Below are 18,215 nucleotides of genomic sequence, written 5' to 3' on the forward strand. Positions count from 1 at the left end.
AAAATTAAAATTGTATTTGAAATACTTCTTATGTGGTTACATATTTCATTAAAAATTTTATTAATCAAATTATTAAAATACACTGTACACTTCCATATTTTATATGGAACACCTTATATATTATTTAATTGCAGTGTAGGTTTATTCAGATTTCTCTATACTTAATCCTAATAGTGTCTTAAATATCTTGATTAATTTAAAAATGTTGAAAGATGTAATGTAATGTAATGTAACATTTATTGAAACAATGCGCCTTTTAATCATTTTTAATTTGTGATAATCATTTGTATGGTAAACGGTACACAAGGATTGTCTTTTTGAAATTGGTGTTAAAAACTGATTAATTGTTTATAAAGTGTGGAATATTTACCAACGAATCGCATCATTTTCAAAGATGCAAAACTTGTTCTTGTCAATATTATTATGTACACACAAACTAATCGACAATAATTGACTATTCCTTTTATACATTCACAGATCATAAACCGCGTAATCTGAATGGTCAGTTTCAGAGTTTCAAGTTGACGTAAATAAAACCAAGAACATGTCAAACATGGTCTAAATCAACTAGAACGAACTTTGAGATTGCCGTTTGATAGAAAATACGTTGAAAATAGTAACACGATAAAAAACCCGTTAAAAATATAGGGAATAACACATATGGGCAATCCATGTAGAATTAAATTCTGTATCACACAATACAATAATGTGCATAGTATTGTATTTGATAATAAGAGGTATTGCTTTTTCCAGAATGATGTCATTTATTGGTAAATTTTAGACACCTCTTAAACGATAAATCAATTCGCACAATGATGAATTATTCGAAAAAATGTACGTCTTTCAAATTTTTAAAATTCATTGAGATTAACCAGTTAGGATTTTTAGGCGCATTTGAAAAAGGTATCCATCCAATTTGCAAAAAATTCAACCCATTAATTTTACCTTGTTTGTCCGGGAACACTGTTAAAATTGAAATTATCTTTGATATTTTTATTTGAAAAATTAATCTACAAATAGCTTTATCCTTGACCTTTTTATGGGAGTCACACCTAGGACGTTTGATTTTTCTAGAACCTTAATTTTTGTAGTTTTGAGTAGCCCCTTTAATTACAAGGTACCATAATTTTGTCTGATATTTTTAGAACTTTTGAAAATGCTATTGAATAACTAATAAAGTTTTCTGCTTCAGTTGCTCAGAGCTGGTGCCGAAGAGGGTATTTTCCGGTGCAGCAACATATTTCCCTGACTATTGATATTGTAACATTGCAAGTTAAATTCTAAATTAATTAACATTGTTCTTAAGCGTTAAAGGTTACGTTGGAAAGACTTATTAAGCGGCTGTGGATGCTCAACTCTGGTGAAAGGAATAACGAAAACAAAAACGATCTGTACTATCGGTCACATTAAATCCGGCTTATTAGGGAATTAGTCTTGCTAAGTACGCGGATTTAATATATTAGACTATTTGTATTTTGTATTTAGGTTTTTACTTTTTTTAATCTTGTATGGAATCGCTGCTGCTGCCGCTATTTTTAATCTTTAATCTTTATCAGAAGGTTTTTTCCCGACTATTTGGAAATATCCCAAGTTCGTAAGAGTGGCAGTGGCAGTGGCAGTAAGATTGATATCATAAACTACCTATCCATATCAATCCTTTCTATTCCAGGCAAAATGCCTGGGGCAATCATAACATAGAAGCGCTACGTTCTTGGTGAAACGCAACATGGCTTTTTTTACGGGTACGTCCGTCGCTACATGTCTCTCACTGTAGGTTCAGGATGTGTCTGAGGCGTTATATATATATATATATATATATATATATATATATATATATATATATATATATATATATATATATATATATTATTTTCTCTGTTCATAGGGGACGCGAGTAAATGTTTTCGTTTTCCAAAATTTATTTCATATGCTGATGACCAAATGGTGTATACTCCTGTCAGGAGCAGCAACGACTGTTGCGAGTTTCAGGAGGACCTTGATAGGTTTTATGACGGTTATCAACTGTTTTTAAATATTGACAAATGTTAAGTTAATTCAATGGAGTACGTATTAAAGAGGTAAAGCATACCGGGGATATTGGAGTAACTATAGACATAAAACTGAGTTTTGAAATTCATATTGAAAACATAGTGAAAAAGGCTTACAGAAAGTGGCTGGCCGTAGTCTATAACGCCTATGTGCGGTCCCATCTCGAGTTTGCCAGTGTGTCCCATGGAGTCCCCAATACCATTAGTATGTAAACAGCATTGAAAGGATTCAAACAAGTTTATTTTTCTCATGAACTTAAATGAATAAAGCAAGCCTTGACTTCTATCATATGTTGAAATTATCTGTTAGGCGAATAATATATAGTGCCATTTTTTTGTACAATATTATTAATAACAGAGTAGACTGGCCAAAATTGTTGGAAAAATTATCCTTTAATGCTCTGGTGGTAATGACTAGGACGCCTACTTTATACTATGCGCCTAAATATAGTAGAAATTTATCATTGCAAAGAAATGATAAGATTTACTTTTTGCACATAGATTTTTTTGCCTTGCCTCAAGCACTAACAGTGTTTAGCTCGGACTAAATTAAATTTATTTCTACATTCTTTCTTGCTTTTCTTTTTTTTGGGTTTAGAAATAGTTTTGCTTGAAGATTATTTAAAACAAAATCAAAACACGGATGTCGATCGCTCGGACTTACGTTTCCTATTTTCCTTGGGTGTAACAGCGCAGAAGCAGCATTCGAGATAACATTTATTGTAGATGTTGAATTATAAACTTAATATCTAGACTTGGGTTGTCAGAATTTTAAGTAAATTTCTGTTGTCACAGATTTTAGAACTTTCCCGTTTTGAGCGTTTGATCTGCACATATCGATTTTTTGGTATTATTTGTCGTTTGTCCCGTTTTAGTTTTGTTTTACTTTTAGCAATCATGTCTCACAGATTCTTCAATCTCTTCCCTTGAAAAAAAAAAGGTTTTAGTTAGGTATCTGGCTACCGGAGAAACATTTTATACTCTTATCCATAGTTTTAGAGGTGGCCTTTCAATCGTAAGTGCTGTGGTTGCATAAGTTTATGAAGCTATAAATAGAAATTGTCAATATGAGTAGTTACCGGAACCCACGACAGACATATGGAAAAAAATGAAGGAGGGTTTTAGAAATTAATGGCAATTCCCAAATTGTATTGGCGTTATAGATAGCAAACATGTTATTATTAAGTTTCCAGATAAATTTATAAAATTTCCAATAGTTCCAACAAGGGAAAGGGACAAAATGAACCTTCAGCTCATGTCATAACTGGAGACGAGGCTTTTGCTCCATAACCCTGTTTGTGGAGGCTCTTTCCGTTCAAGCAAAATCAAGCAGATATTCTTAAAGGAAATCATAAGATAAGACTATGTAGACTAAGAAGACTGGTAAAAATGCTTTCTTTATATTGGCACAAAAATAGCAAATATTCTACAGATCAAGAGAAACAAAAGTAGGTACTATCATGAATACTACGTGTGATGATGAATGACTTTATAGAACTTTTAGACTTAGCAGAACCGGACCTTTGAGCAAATATCAAAGTTTTGAAAATGATCTAAATAAAGCATTTTCAGTACGAGAAAAATTTGTTAATTTTTTTAATTCATGATTATAATAAAGATTTTTTTCATAATAAAGCTACTTGACTGGCCCTACATACGTTATTAAATAAAATAATTTTAAAATAAATATCAGCAAATTAATTTTGACTAAATTTTAGTTTGAAGAAGCCTTATACCTTAGCCATATAAGGACGGGAGGGGTTTGACATTTTTTAATTACCTTAACTTGGGTTTGCCTTGACGGAATTTGACAAACAAGGTCCCATATAGGGAAGGGAAGTTTATTTTCTTTATGTTATGTTGACCTAATTAATGAATATTTGTTGCAAATTGGCTAAATTGGCTAAATTGCCAAATAAAACCAAGAAACCAATTGGTTTTGCTGATTAAACTAACAAATCAGCCATGTCAAATAGCTGTTGCATTCGACGAGTGCGTAAGTTAATTTTTTTTTACCACAAAATGTTGAAAAATATTGATTGGAATTTACAAGAAAAAAGGTCAAAACTGAATGTCGATGTGGTTATTCCTTTCCGAACGAATTTATGTCGATGGTCAATCACGAAAAAATAATGTTATTCACAGCAAACAATAATTATACAATTATCTTAAAAGCAAGAGCATATGATTATTATTCAAAACTAACCAAACTTTCCTTTAACAAAGGAGATCCTAGTGTGCTGAATTCCGTCAAGGCACTTTAATCAAAAAAGCAAAACCTTATTAAATCAAAATAATATATACTGGAAACTATCAAAGAACTTCTATTTTCCTATACTACCAAGGCAATTATGCCCCTTGGCGGTGGAGATTAACTTTATAACTATTTGCAAGACATTTTTCTTGGTTAACCCGGAACAACGTTTTTTCTATCGATCCGTTTTCGGTTCGTCCTTTTTTAGCCCTGAATGATAACATCACTTGCTCTCTTTTTTCCCACTTTGCTTATTACTCTCCTAGCTAGTCAATATACATATATTTTTGAAAATATGTGTATGTTTGTGTTGTTTTCCTCTTACTTAATACTTCTTTTTCTTCTTTTCAGTAGCTTGAGTGCAATTAATCGGACAAAGGTAAGTCTCTTTTGCACCCAATCTTTGCTTTCTTCTATTTATGGTATAATTTTGAACTCTTTATTTTTTATACAATGTTTGGGTCTACGTTTTTCAACCCGCTTGCATGGTGTCGTTCATTTTTAAGGGCTTCTGAGATACCGAGACATGTATATTATTATACATTTTTGCACGATTTTTAGTTTCACTTGGTATTTCAAAAAATGAGAATGTTGTTGGTTTAGTTTAGTAAAAAAAAAACGATAAATAAAAATAAAAAATAAAAATAAAAAATAAAAATGTTTTAGCGCTGTGATTAATTTTGGCAATTCGCCAAATCCGAACTAGTTTGTCCCAGGGGAAACTTGATCTGAAAGAAGAAAACACTAAACAAAAGTGCTGCATCATATTCATCTTGCTATAATCTTTGGTTTCCACTAAACCATTTTATTGTTTATATATTTATTTATTATTATTACAAGTCACTGTCCAGTATCTTGGATTCCATTTATTGTGTCTATAAGTACATATTGATAGATATTTGAGAGATAAATGCAGTTCTGAAAAATAAGCAAGAGCACCAGTAACTAGTGTAACACTGGTAGTTCTTTGTTTAAGTGTTCGTAGTTGGTAGTGATGATAATATTCTTCTTTTACATTTCGAAAGAATAGGTTTTTCGACCATTGTTTAATGAATGCATATAAACTCCAACTTTAGTAGCAACGTGTTCTTTGCATTTTTCGCTTAATTTCTGGTAGGTTGGTAGACATATCGCGCTGGCACATTTCCTTAGTGACAGCGGCAAGAATTGAGAGAATAAATGAAGATTTGATCGGTACATAAATATATATGTATATAAATCCAACTGGACCCCGCTTAGTGCAGATTCGCTTAACGCTTCTGGCCACCATTACGGAAAATTGTTTAAAGACACACACACAGATTTCAAACAAGAAAACTTCTAAACCGATGAGGAATAATTTAAACAAAGGGTGTTGGTGTGGTGGTTGTTTAAACGGTAGATTCACCTTATATTTTTAAAAACGCGCTCCAATTGGACAAGTTCTAATTGTAACAAAAAAGGTATTTTAGAAATTTGTGTATTATTAATTGTGAACTAAACTAAATTATCACTAGACTCCACTCGACTCGACAAATATTTAAAAAAAAATCCGTTTTTTACTGTTGTGGACGAGAGTCCTTGGTCATTGCTTCTTGTTCTTTAAGTGTCGTCTCCGTTGCGAAGGTTGGCATATCATCAGTGCTATTCGTATTCGTGACACAGCCGACCGAAATAGTTGGTTTGTGGTGCACCCGAACCAGTCACGTAAGTTTCTCATCCATGAGTGACGCCTTCTTCCTACACTTCTCTTTCCTTGAATTTTTCCTTGTAATATCAGTTGGAGTAGTTGGTACTTTTCTCCTCTCATGACGTGTCCAAGGTACTGAAGTTTACGCTTTTTTACCGTAATGATAATTTCTTTTTCCTTTTTTATTCTTTTCAGGATTTCCATGTTGGTCACTTTATCGGTCCATTTTACCTTAAGTATTCTACGGTACAACCACATTTCGAACGCCTCCAGTTTCCTTGTGTCCAGTTTCTTCAGAGTCCAAGCCTCTACCCCATAGTACAGTACCGACAAAACATAGCATCGCACCATTCTGATTTTTAAATCCAAGCTGAGATCGCTGCCACAGAGCACTCTTTTCATTTTCATAAATGTTGTTCTCGCCTGTCCTATTCTAGTTTTGATTTCTTCAGAGCAGTCGTTATTTTTATTTACAATTGTACCTAAGTATTTCTAACTGTCAACTTTTTCTATAGAGTGGTTATTTATATGAATTTGTGAATTGTTTTGTGCTGTTTTTGATATTATCATAAATTTTGTCTTTTTTACGTTTAGTGACAGTCCGAACTCTTCACTCGATGTATTAACTTTGTCTACTGCAATCTGTAATTCGTTTAGGTTGGTAGCTATCAGCATCGTATCATCCGCATATCTTATATTGTTGATAGGCACTCCGTTAATTTTTAGTTCTTTCGTTTCATCGTCCAATGCTCGTTTCATTATTTCCTCTGAGTAAAGGTTAAATAACATCGGTGATAGCACGCACCCCCGCCTAACGTCTCGACGGATTTCTATTTCTTCGGTGTTATTCCCTTCTATTTTTACCACTGCTTTTTGATTAGAATAAAGATTCGTAATAATTTTTATATCTCTGGTGTCTAAGTTCTTCTCTTTCAGAAGCTGGATAAGTTGTTCGTGTCGGACCCTATCGAAGGCTTTGTTGTAATCAATGAAACATATATGAAGATCCTGATTCATATCCATACATCGTTGGGCGAGAACGTTCAAGGCCAATATTGCTTCTCTTGTGCCTAAGCCACCGCGGAAACCGAATTGAGTCTCGCTGATATCTTGTTCTAATGTTTTGTATATCCTGTGATGTATCACTTTCAGAAATATTTTTAGCGTATGACTCATTAGACTGATTGTTCGAAAGTCTGTGCATTGCCTTGCATTATGTTTTTTTGGGATAGTGACGAACGCTGATAACAACCATTCTCTGGGTATAATACCTGTTTTGTATATGGTGTTGAACAGATCTGTTAGATGTGGTCATTGCTACTACGAGTAAATTCAACGTTATTGGCGTTTTCAAAATAATTAAACTTTTTGAAAGACCGTCAAGAATAACACATAACGTTAAACCATTAGGGTAAAATATTGACATTTATTTTTATAACGAATAAAAAATTAAGTACTTACGTTTATCGATTACCTTTTACGATCAATTTTCATAAAATTCGCAATGTAGAAAATGGTCGTTATCTCGGTAGTCAACATCAAATTTCAATTTTAGTAAAATAATTGTTTTTCTACCCGAACGCATTTAGTATTTTATTTTTAGCGAGAGCACCTATTATAAGTTTATTTCCGTTTTAGCTTTTCCGTTTTAATGCCGGTTTGTAGGCAGAAAGTTTAGCGGTGAAATATATTTAATGCACTTCGAATTAAAATGTTCTGTATTGCGTTTGCATTGTCGGGTGCGTTGTTAAAATGGAAGTTTTAGATATTTGCTTTATGTTTGTGAGAAGCAAAGGTAAATTACAGCTGAAATATACTCGAAAGGTGGAAAACGGAGGTTTGAGGGTAAAAGGGCAAAACTCTTATCAAGAGATTAATGTTAATGATTTGTAAAAAAAAATGCAATGGTCGCCATCAAAAGTTAAAGTTTATATGGATTTATTTAAGGAATAGTCTACCACAGAGCAACATTTAAGCGAATAATACAAAGAACAATCAGTGTTACACGAGTTACTTGGGTACAGGATGGTCTTGCATATTTTCGAGAACTTTATCTATATTTAGAACAACGATCAATATGTAAGTCTTTATGTATTAAACATTGCAAATGCGTGTGCTAGTGTGATAGGAGTGCGCTTAGAATCTCCGTCACTTTTACTAAATTCATATCAATTAAAAGTAAATTCATGCAATACATCATTATTTTTTGACAACGTCGCATTTTAGGTCGTTTCAGCGTAGTTTAAATATCATGAAATTCAGTCGTGATTCTGTGACATAAATTTTATAGATCTTGACACGTACACCTAGATAGTAGCAGAAGTTATGAGAGTATGTGTCGCTACCGCAAAAGAAAAGTTATGAATATTTTAAGTTGTTTGGATAATTCAAATAATATGCGTGGAGAATATTCGATTACGTGTAAGTTGGTATATTCAGCACTCGTCATTGTCCATCCCTCTCGAAAACTACAATGTGGACAATGGAAGTTTAAGAAACCTTTTTTACTCATGCTTGAAAATGAGTTTTAAAGTGTCAGATAATTTATTATAAAATAACTATATATAGCTATATAGGTGTGACTTGTACTGAATGAGTTTCATTAAAACCCTTTTCGTGTTAATACTTAAATATTTGAAATTCCCACCAAATGGTAGCACCAATTAATATTATAGCATCATTGCCCGAAGGCCAGCAAATTTATTCACTTTTCCTCGAGTTGGTTGCTTCAAAATTACGAAACGGTACCTAATTCGTACAAAGACCCTCGTATAAATTTTTCATTTTGGCAAACTCGGATGTAAAAGGTCCGGGCTGGCCCGACGCGCCGAGTAGGATTTTCAATCTCCCTTCAATAATTCACAACAGTAATAATGTTGGTATGAATAATAAGCCAAACGTATATGGGCAAGAGGCGGCTGAAATGTATAATAGATGCGAGAGGGTGCTTAATTATTACGCAACTTGCTGGCAAGCTTTGCGTCGGAAAAACCCCTTATGATGTTCTCGTTACAGCCAATTGTCTCGGATGGCATAAAAAAATTACTTACATGAATCGGATTCAAATAAATATTTGAATGGTTTTAGCAACTTTTTATAAAAAAAATGAAGTTTCAATATTTTTACCTGCAGGTTGTGCTCATTTATCAATTATTTTTTTTATCACCAAAACAGCACCTTAAAAATTAAGCCGTTAGGCGTTAATAGCATTCTCAAGCAGCATCCTTTAAGAGTTCTGTCAAACACTTGCAAGTTATATTTTACACTTAAGTACATTTTGCCCCACCTTCACGTCGCTTTTCATTTAATTCTTTTAATTTCCGGGGTATATAATTTGCACCTTCCTCATCCCCAGTTACAAATCACCTCAGAAATTTTATAGCCGATGTCTCAATGTCGGTTATTTCATCTTTATGCTCTTTTTTCTAGGATTCGACCGTAGATTCTTGTTACTAATATTGAAGTAATGGTCGTTATTTTCCACTCCTCTACAACATCGCAGCATTTAAAGCATTTGCTCAAAGATTCTGTTTTTCAGGGTTTTAGTCTGTGGTAGATTTTCAGAGGAGGTTACTTTGTCCTCAGTAAGTGATTGTTGATGGTGTTGTATGTTGATGAGATTTATATCTTTTAAAGTCAAAGGAATTTGGCAACACTGAACTTGAACAAATCGTACCTCGTAGCCGCAGTTTCAAATGATTTCAGGGTCGTTTCAAAATCTGCGCCGGAGTATCCTTTAATATCTTAATAACCTAATTCAGGAGAATTTTCCCCTCAACGTTTTCATATGATCACATAGGAATAGCAAAACCGTAACCAATTAATTTAAATTTCGTCAAGTTGACTCTGGGAAACCTCTAGTAATTCATTTGACTGTGTTAAGGTTCATTTCATGAAATTATAAAAGCAGCAGATGGAAAGACGAAGAAAACTTGTTTTTCTACTCATTTCTGTAAAATACCTAATTATACACCAATCTAAAGTGCGGAAAGCGTCACTTTACCTCGTTAGTTTTGTTTCCCACGGATCCAAGCCACTTCGGACGTTTCCGGGATATTACGGCACAGGTTTGGGAGCAATCGGATGTTTTCGGTGATTTTACCGCTCTGCTTGAATCTTGACGTTTGTCAATTCTGACGGTCATGTCAGTGAATTTATTCGTTTTGTTTGGCAAAAGTGTACTCAAAAACTAAGTCACTTATTTATTAAACACTTGCTCCGCTCGTGCCAAATAAATTCGTAACTCAAATGCCGTTTACCGCACTTAAAAGCTAGAAATTATAACTGAAGTCTTTATGTATTAAACATTGCGAATGCGTGTGCCAGTGTGATAGGAGTGCGCTTAGAATCTCCGTCACTTTTACTAAATTCATATCAATTAATAGCAAATTCATGCAATACATCATTATTTTTTGACAACGTCGCATTTCAGGTCGTTTCAGCGTAGTTTAAATATCATAAAATTCAGTCGTGAGTCTGACCACAAGTCCCTTTGATTGGGTCATAAAAGTTACTGCTGAAAAAAATGTTGCAAGAATGTCGCTAAAGATTAGTGTCACTTATTTTGCTTTCCTTCTTGGGTATTTTTCTAATTTTCCGCCCAAAAATATTTTCTAAAAAATTTTCAAATTTATGAATTAGTAATTTCAGAACGAACCATCTCGGGGAATAGCGATTTGTTTCAGAAACAAGTATGAAGTAAAAATACTGTAATCAAAGGTATTTGCGGTCTAGGTTTCGTTTAAGTATCTTAAACCGTTTCAGAAATATTTAAAAAACTAGGTGGCGAGGTCTTGGAAGTATTTTTGCTCGATTTGTATGACGCCGTGGAGTTTCGCGGGTCGTTGTTTTCAAATAAAATTTTACTATTTTAACCAAAATCGAGAACGTTTACCTCGGCTATATGTACAACGCCCCGGGCATATCCTAACGTTTATTGTTCTTGGAATATCATAACCTGGGGAATATAGCCGGATATGTTGCGAGTTGCAAAGGTAAATACCGTGAGTTAACTGTTAAAGTCCCGTTTGGGAATATTTAATCCGAGTGTTTACATTATAACAACCCGAAAGGCCCGGCTCCCAATGTTTACTTTGAATTTTTCATTAAGGTTACTTTTTCCTCCAATTATTATTAAAATTTAACGTTTGGTGTATTTCAGTTGTCCCGGTAGAATTCCAACTCCTTATGCAAATAACCTCAACAGAGCGAAATTAGTTTCTTAGGGATGCCTGCCTCCTTCTATACGCCAGATGTAAAACGGGATTTTTATTTAGTTTTCCTTCTCGTGTCTTCTTATGACACAAAACGCAGGAAAATGACCCATATTCTGAATAGAAACAGAACTTATTGAACCATCTGATGCGATGCAGAGGGCCATCGCACTCTTAGTTTTCGGGGAATACTAAGAAATAAATTGCAGGCATCAAAAGAGACAGAAATGGTATTTACAGAATGTATTAATCAAATCCTGAATTGAATTGACAAATTCTATGGTATGCTCTCTCTTTTTTCGATGTACTTGCTATAAAGTCCTTTTATTATTTGCAACGTAATCCTCCACTTTTTCAATGCAAGTTGCTGAAAGTTATTGAAGTTACTGATCTATCGTTACAGACGAGTTATAGCTATTGGTATGCCAATACTTAATTTCTCCGAATAGTTCTTCCCTCGCAGTTTTTACAACGTCTAGACAACTTTTTTATAATCAAAACATATGGCTTGATGGTTTGTCGATAGTTTTGTTTTTAGTCTTTTGTGTGCGTCTGGGGTTGACACGTTTCAAAAAGGTTCAATTCCTTGATTTATAATGATTCCCCTTATTTATTGTCAAACCCTGTGACTCACAGCTTAAATGATGCAGTCGCTATAACAAAAGTTAACTCGTCTTAATGTCTCTTTATTTATTTCGAAAAGAAACAACTTATTGAAATTAAGGCTTCTAAAAAAAGTGTTAATTACTTTTTGTCTTAAATATGCCTTAATTAGTTAACAATATAGAATTAATTAAATTAACGCACAGCTTAAATTATGCAAAACAAAATATTTAGTCGGGCCTCCCTCATTTTCGATAACGGCTTGTAGTTTTCTGGGTATTGATTCAACTAATCTTCTAGTATACTCCGGGGAAATTGTGTTCTATACTCCAGTAATTTTTACTTTTAATTAATTATTGTTAGATATTGGGGAACTATTTACTTTGTTTTTTAATGTCAACCACAAATTTTCAATTATGTTTAAGTCTGGTGACTGGGCTGGTGTCTTAATAACAGTTGGGCAATTATAAAGCAACCAACTGAGGACCCGAAATGATGTGTCCTTTGGATCATTGTCATGATAGAACCGATAATTGTTACCCATATTTAATTTTTGGGCACTACCAACCAGATGCTGTCTTAATATATTCAAATACACATATTGGTTCATATTTCCTTCCTTCTTTCCGTAGCTTTTAAATTTTTTAATTTTAATTCTTCCTTAGACTTTCTCCATACTGATATTTTTCCATCGGATCCAAAGTTTATTTTTGTCTCATCCGCGAATTTTACTGAATTCCAGAAGTTCGAATCTTTATCGATATGCTCTCTAGCGAATGCCAATCTCACGCGTCTATTTCTCCGGCTAATGAATATATATTCTGGCAGTTCGATCATGTAAATTATTTTTTTGCAGGATTCGTCGAATTGTTTCGGGGTTACACCTTTTTCCAAACTGTCTTTCCACCTGAACACACATCGTTGGAGCACTTTTTTTTTGATAATTCGACATCTCTCTTACAATTCATCTTTCCTCACGTGCATTGAAGATCTTATTTGGAGCTAACCTTGACTTATTCTCGACCGTATTATTTTCGTTGCAGTAACGCTCAATGATATGCTGAACATTTGACGGATATTTATTTACCATTTCCATTTCTGTGATGAGTAATTATTGAATTTCTCTCAGAAATTGTAGTCCAACGACCCATTAAAAAAAAAATGGTTTTACTGAATGAAAACGTGTTTTACAATGTCAAACTAAACAAAAAACGATTGCAGTAACGTCTTGGTAAATTTCAAACTGATCAGTTTTGACCCAGGTCTTTATCAAATGTTTATTTGATAAAGACACGGTGTTGTCGAAACAATTGTCATGTCATATTATATAATTTCGTGAAAATCTGAACCTTTAGTTCTTATTTATTATGGATTTTCATCAAGTAAAAGCCACCTCAGTTCAATTTTTGCATCATTTAAGCTGTGACGTCCATATTGCATATAATTTAATCAATTCTTTATTTTTAACTAAGTAAGGCATATTTAAGACAAACAGTAATTCACACTTTTTTAGAAGGCTCTTTACTAACTTAATTTCAATAAGCTGTTTTATGCCAAATTAATGAAAAGACATTCAGACCAGTTAGTTTTTGTTTTAGCGACTACATCATTTAAGCCGTGAGTCGTAGATTATTTCTGAATCGGAAAATTCTCTTTTCGTTAATACCCGTTATATCAAAATCGCAGGAGATTTGTTTTTCGTTGAAAACTCACCCAAACAGTCGCGTCGAAGCGGCCGCGTCCCGAACTTTGTATTAGTTGTGATTTCAAACTCAGTATTCTGAGTTGCTGGTCATAATTTTGACGTGAGCGAGCGATATCAATGTCAACTAAAATCCCCCTGTTCTGAATTTGGTTCCGATATGCCGTTAACAGCTAAAAGTCCGCGACTGATATATTTCATCGCTAAATAATTTTCAAGAAACAACATCTATGCTTAATATTCAATTTCCTTCTCCATTTGGGGAAATTTGCCCAAACGAATCCCATTTAGGACGTCACGGTAGTCGCAGGATCAATTTAAAACGAATTCCCGTGCCGGCACTCCCTTTCTTGACGTAGCTTTTACCTTTAATCTCTGTAAAGCAACATTCGCTTACATAAATTTGCACATATTGAACCGAACTAAAAACGAGAGAGACAAGCGGCGGATCCAAAGCTAAATATAAAATGTACTTAGATGAAATTAGCATTTTATATTGAATAAAAGCAAGATCGGACTTCGGGAATCGGTTTAACCTTTGACACCGAGAGAATTTACACATGGCTGAACAACCCAATTTACAATTCGTATTTTCTAGGTTCGTATTTCGCTAAACACCAGCTATTAAATTTCTACTTTTTATGCGCCTTAAATTCAATTTTTTTAGAGAAATTCATGAATTTCTTTTTTAGGTTTATTGATCGTGAAACCATCAAAATAAAAAAGAAGCATTATCACTTTTCTGCTATGTTTATTTATGTTGAAAAAACGAAGTTTTGTCTATTAAAAACAAAAGAATATAAAAAGACTTTAGTTGTCGCACGTATTTGTAGCTTGGTAAATTCTGCTTTGAAGATGTTGGGCTTTATTAACAGAAATTATAGTACTCTATCGAATTAGCTTAGGTCTAGATTTATTCATATTGATGGGACAAAGAAAGTACAAGTTAGGTTTTAAAAGTTTTTGCATCTTAGAATGGCGGGTAGGGATTGGGAATTGAGAATGGCCAGTTGGCTTCGCAAGTTTAATGTTCAGTCACTGGCACTGGGCCAGATTCACATCCAGTTTTATTTCATTATATAAAATCCTTCTCGATTCGGTCAATCTACTCTAGGAATTATTTATTAGAATCCCGCGATTCACCAATTCCAACATTACCTTTTATGTGAAAATTCTTAATAGCAATAGGTACCCTAAAGTTTAAGTAAAAACTGTGTGTAGGCTATAATAAGAAAGATATTAGAGTTCTATGATTATTTCTAGATAGTAATTAAATATCTGCCCCGTGATTGGTGTTGACATTGCTGGGCATTAAATTTATTATTGTTATTATAATTATTATTTCAAAAAATTAAAGCAATGATTTTCGACATTCCCTCGTGAGTGGTACGAGAGTATCGGTTCTAAGCAATTTCGACAGGAACATTTGAATTGTTGTGAATATCCGTGAGGAGTTCTGTGGAGAGGTGCGTTTAGTAAATATCAGTTGCGAACAGTTACTTTTTATGTTTGAATCAAATTTTGTCTATTTAAAGCAATAATAATTGTAGTCATTGTAGTACATCATCGAAAAAGAAAGAAAAAAACAATTGAGAATGTCATTCAATTTTCCATAGCTCTTATAGTTACGAAACGTCCAAATTTGTCTACTCTGTAAGTAATCACAATAGCAAATTTAACTGTTTCTAATTTTTTGCTTTGCTAGTAAAATTTAGTGGTTTAACACATTGGCAAATTTTGTTTCAAAATTTATTTATGAATTTGCAAAAATATAACAATAAAGAAAATTCGATGACGGTTGCCAAAAACTTGATTCGGATTTTACACGGAATGTTTTATAAACTAAAACATCAGGCAGCTTAAGTGTACGTACGTACCTTTTCCCTGACCACCTATTTGATATTCGGAGTGCTCGCATAATATCTTTATATGTATGTATACGATATTCATAAATTCTAGGCGATATGAATACCAAAGAGTTGACCGAGCCTAATGCAGGGTCTGCGTTAAATTACCCTTGGAATCCATAAACCGCGCATCTATCATCCCGGAGAAGCCAGTGAAAGTTTCAAATTTCAAAATCGTTGAATAAATAAAATTGTGTGTGCCCTAAGATTAATAAATAAACATACGATCCTGATTATCTTAATGGGAAATACCAATTAAAAACTTGTTGGAAATGTGTTAATTAGGTTGACAAATATTTAATTGTAATTCGTTTGAGTGATAAGTGATAAGAGCTACCAAAGACTATTTAGGAAACAGGGACAACACAGCGCCAGACAACCAGGTTAGTAGCGCAGGTTAAAAAATGACATTAAAGTACCGGAAACACTCGAAGTGGAAACAAGGGAACTGATCTACAGATCAGTTCTCTTGTTTCTACTTATTACTGTAAATACAAAATAATTTTTGCTGTTGTAAAAAAAGCTTAAATTGAGAGTTATAATCAATGCTTTCAGCGAGTGAAACTTCACGCCGTTTAAAATGAACTTCCGAGAACATACGTTAATTTTGTAACAGTAAACGGCTAGTTTCGATAAAGGCTTCAAATTTAAGACTAGATCGGTCACTCGACAGTGTTTACAGACATTTTTGATCAATGACAATGTCTTTTATTTTCGTGTTTTGTATTAATAGCGATACAACTAAATAATAATATACATTTTTTGTTTTACGATTAAGGTTTTATTGTTATTTTATTTTTTATTTTGAAAATTAATTAAAGTGAACATAAGTAAACACGGATGGAAATATACAGTTATTTAAAGGCTAATAAATTTTTATTATGTTATGTTATATTTCAGTTTTTTAGTATTTTCAGTTTTGCAACTACTTTCCCAAAAAACTTAACGACACTGTTTATGATAAAAATTTCCAAGTAGAGCTAAAGGAATATTTGATAATTACAGATTGATTAGGAATACAAAAGTTGTTTGCTAGAATAATTTGAAAAGTAGTTTTAGTAAAAAAAAAAACCTCTTTGTGACTTTATCTCGATTGTGACTAATATAAACTCAACTGTGACTGTATTCTAGATGGTAAACGTGGCCTCCTGTCGTTGTATTAACAAGCACAACAAGCAATGAATATTGCTTCAGTGCCTGAACAGTTTGTTCATTAACATATATATTATTTTTTATGTACGTTATGTTAACATTTACTTTGATGAATAAACTTTTTTATTATTATTATCTATAAAAACTGAAAAACTAAAAATAGTAATAATATTCTTCTTATTTGGATAATACATTTATTTCTCAAGTTTACGTGTTTGTGTGTTTTTTTTAAGATGTGCCATATTTTATTCACTTGTAACGCTTCGTCTCTCTTGTTAAAATTGTCAACACACACGAAACGGTAGACGAACAACTTCGTAAGGGCAGTGGGCCGTACTAACACCCGCTCAGTCCGCCGTCCGTCCGAGCGCTACAACGCAGGTACGACTTCGACAACCTGCATCAGTACCGCCACAGTCGTCGCGCTATGTTCTACGGTCCACTGCCGCAGTAGCAGTTGAAAGCTTTGGTAGCAAAACCAATAGACCACGCCCTAACAGCCCGGAAAAACTCATTGATTATAATAATACAATATAATAATAATTATTATATTATGCAATGGTATTTACCAAACATGTTGCATACTATACTTTTTGTACGACCGTTAGTTTTTGGGTACATTTTTGCAAAACAACACGAATACATTCATTCAAATTCAAGCCGTGCGGTAAAATCTCCGAAAACATCCGATTACTTCCAAACCCGTATGACAATATCGACGAAACTCCCGTGATAAAGTGGCGCTTTCCGCACTCTCGATTGGTGTATAATTAGATATTTTACAAAAGGGAGTAGAAAAATTTATTTACACATTACTACTTATGGAAATTTTGTAATCACTTCTCTTACACTAATATACTGTTTTATTCACCGTGTGGGTATTTTCTTTCTGTAAGGCAAGTATAGTTTACTTTTATATTCTTCTGGGCTTTCCAAGCAGAAAACTATTAAAATTTTCTTCAACACATTCCCTTATAGTTAAGTTATGATTAGTATTTACATGTTAAGTAAGTCTGGATGAAATTGAAAAGAAGTCTTGTTTGTATATAAGGGGCAAATGATATGCCGAGTTCTTTGGGACCTTTTTTTTTTCAGATTTTCTTAATTGTAAAACTGATTTTATATAATTTTGGTAGGTTAATTTCAAAAATTCCATGCATTTATTTGTATCACGTAAGGTTTTTTTGCAAATATTAAAGGAAAAAAAGAATACATTTCTAAAATAATTGATTTTTTTATTCAGTAAAGAAGTGAAAAAACCTTTACTCAGACTTTTTTGAGTGAAATCTTCGTTTTTTGATAGAAAGCTGTGTTGTCCGTACATTTGGCTGCGTGTTTTTAACGGCATATCCCGGTTTAACATCCAGCAGTAGTCGGCCATCATTGTTATGCTCCAGCTGCCTTGGTATTGAAGTTCAATTTCCTTAATGTCCTGGTGAAACGTCTCTCTCCCTGTTCTTCGCTAACTGCTGATTTTCATAGTTCAAGTGTGAGAACAGGAGATGCACTTTCAAACTCATATAAGTGTAACATATTTTGAACAACACTTTCGAAGTTTTCGTCCTTAGATCCAAGAAACCTATCAATTACTTTAAATAAAACCCAGGCGTTTTTCTCCACATTGGTTATTGTGTTTTTAAAATCTTTGTCTTTGCATAACGTTCTTA

The 18,215-nt window shown here is 33.3% G+C and overlaps 1 protein-coding gene across 3 annotated transcripts in view; it reads left to right on the plus strand.

The window, feature by feature from the left end:
- The window catches only part of LOC132703146 (polypyrimidine tract-binding protein 2), a 569,388-nt gene that overhangs the window by 20,361 nt on the left and 530,812 nt on the right, over nucleotides 1–18,215 (plus strand). For 2 of the 3 annotated variants that reach the window (XM_060672251.1, XM_060672266.1), the window contains exon 2: nucleotides 4,654–4,681. The exons of the other annotated variant lie outside the window; for it this stretch is intronic. In XM_060672251.1, coding sequence (XP_060528234.1) covers nucleotides 4,654–4,681 — 28 coding nt within the window. The remainder of the gene's footprint in view (nucleotides 1–4,653; nucleotides 4,682–18,215) is intronic. 3 annotated transcript variants of the gene reach the window in all.

The sequence above is a fragment of the Cylas formicarius genome, unplaced genomic scaffold, assembly GCF_029955315.1.
Source record: "Cylas formicarius isolate icCylForm1 unplaced genomic scaffold, icCylForm1.1 PGA_scaffold_6__28_contigs__length_40554024, whole genome shotgun sequence".
NCBI lineage: Eukaryota > Metazoa > Arthropoda > Insecta > Coleoptera > Brentidae > Cylas > Cylas formicarius.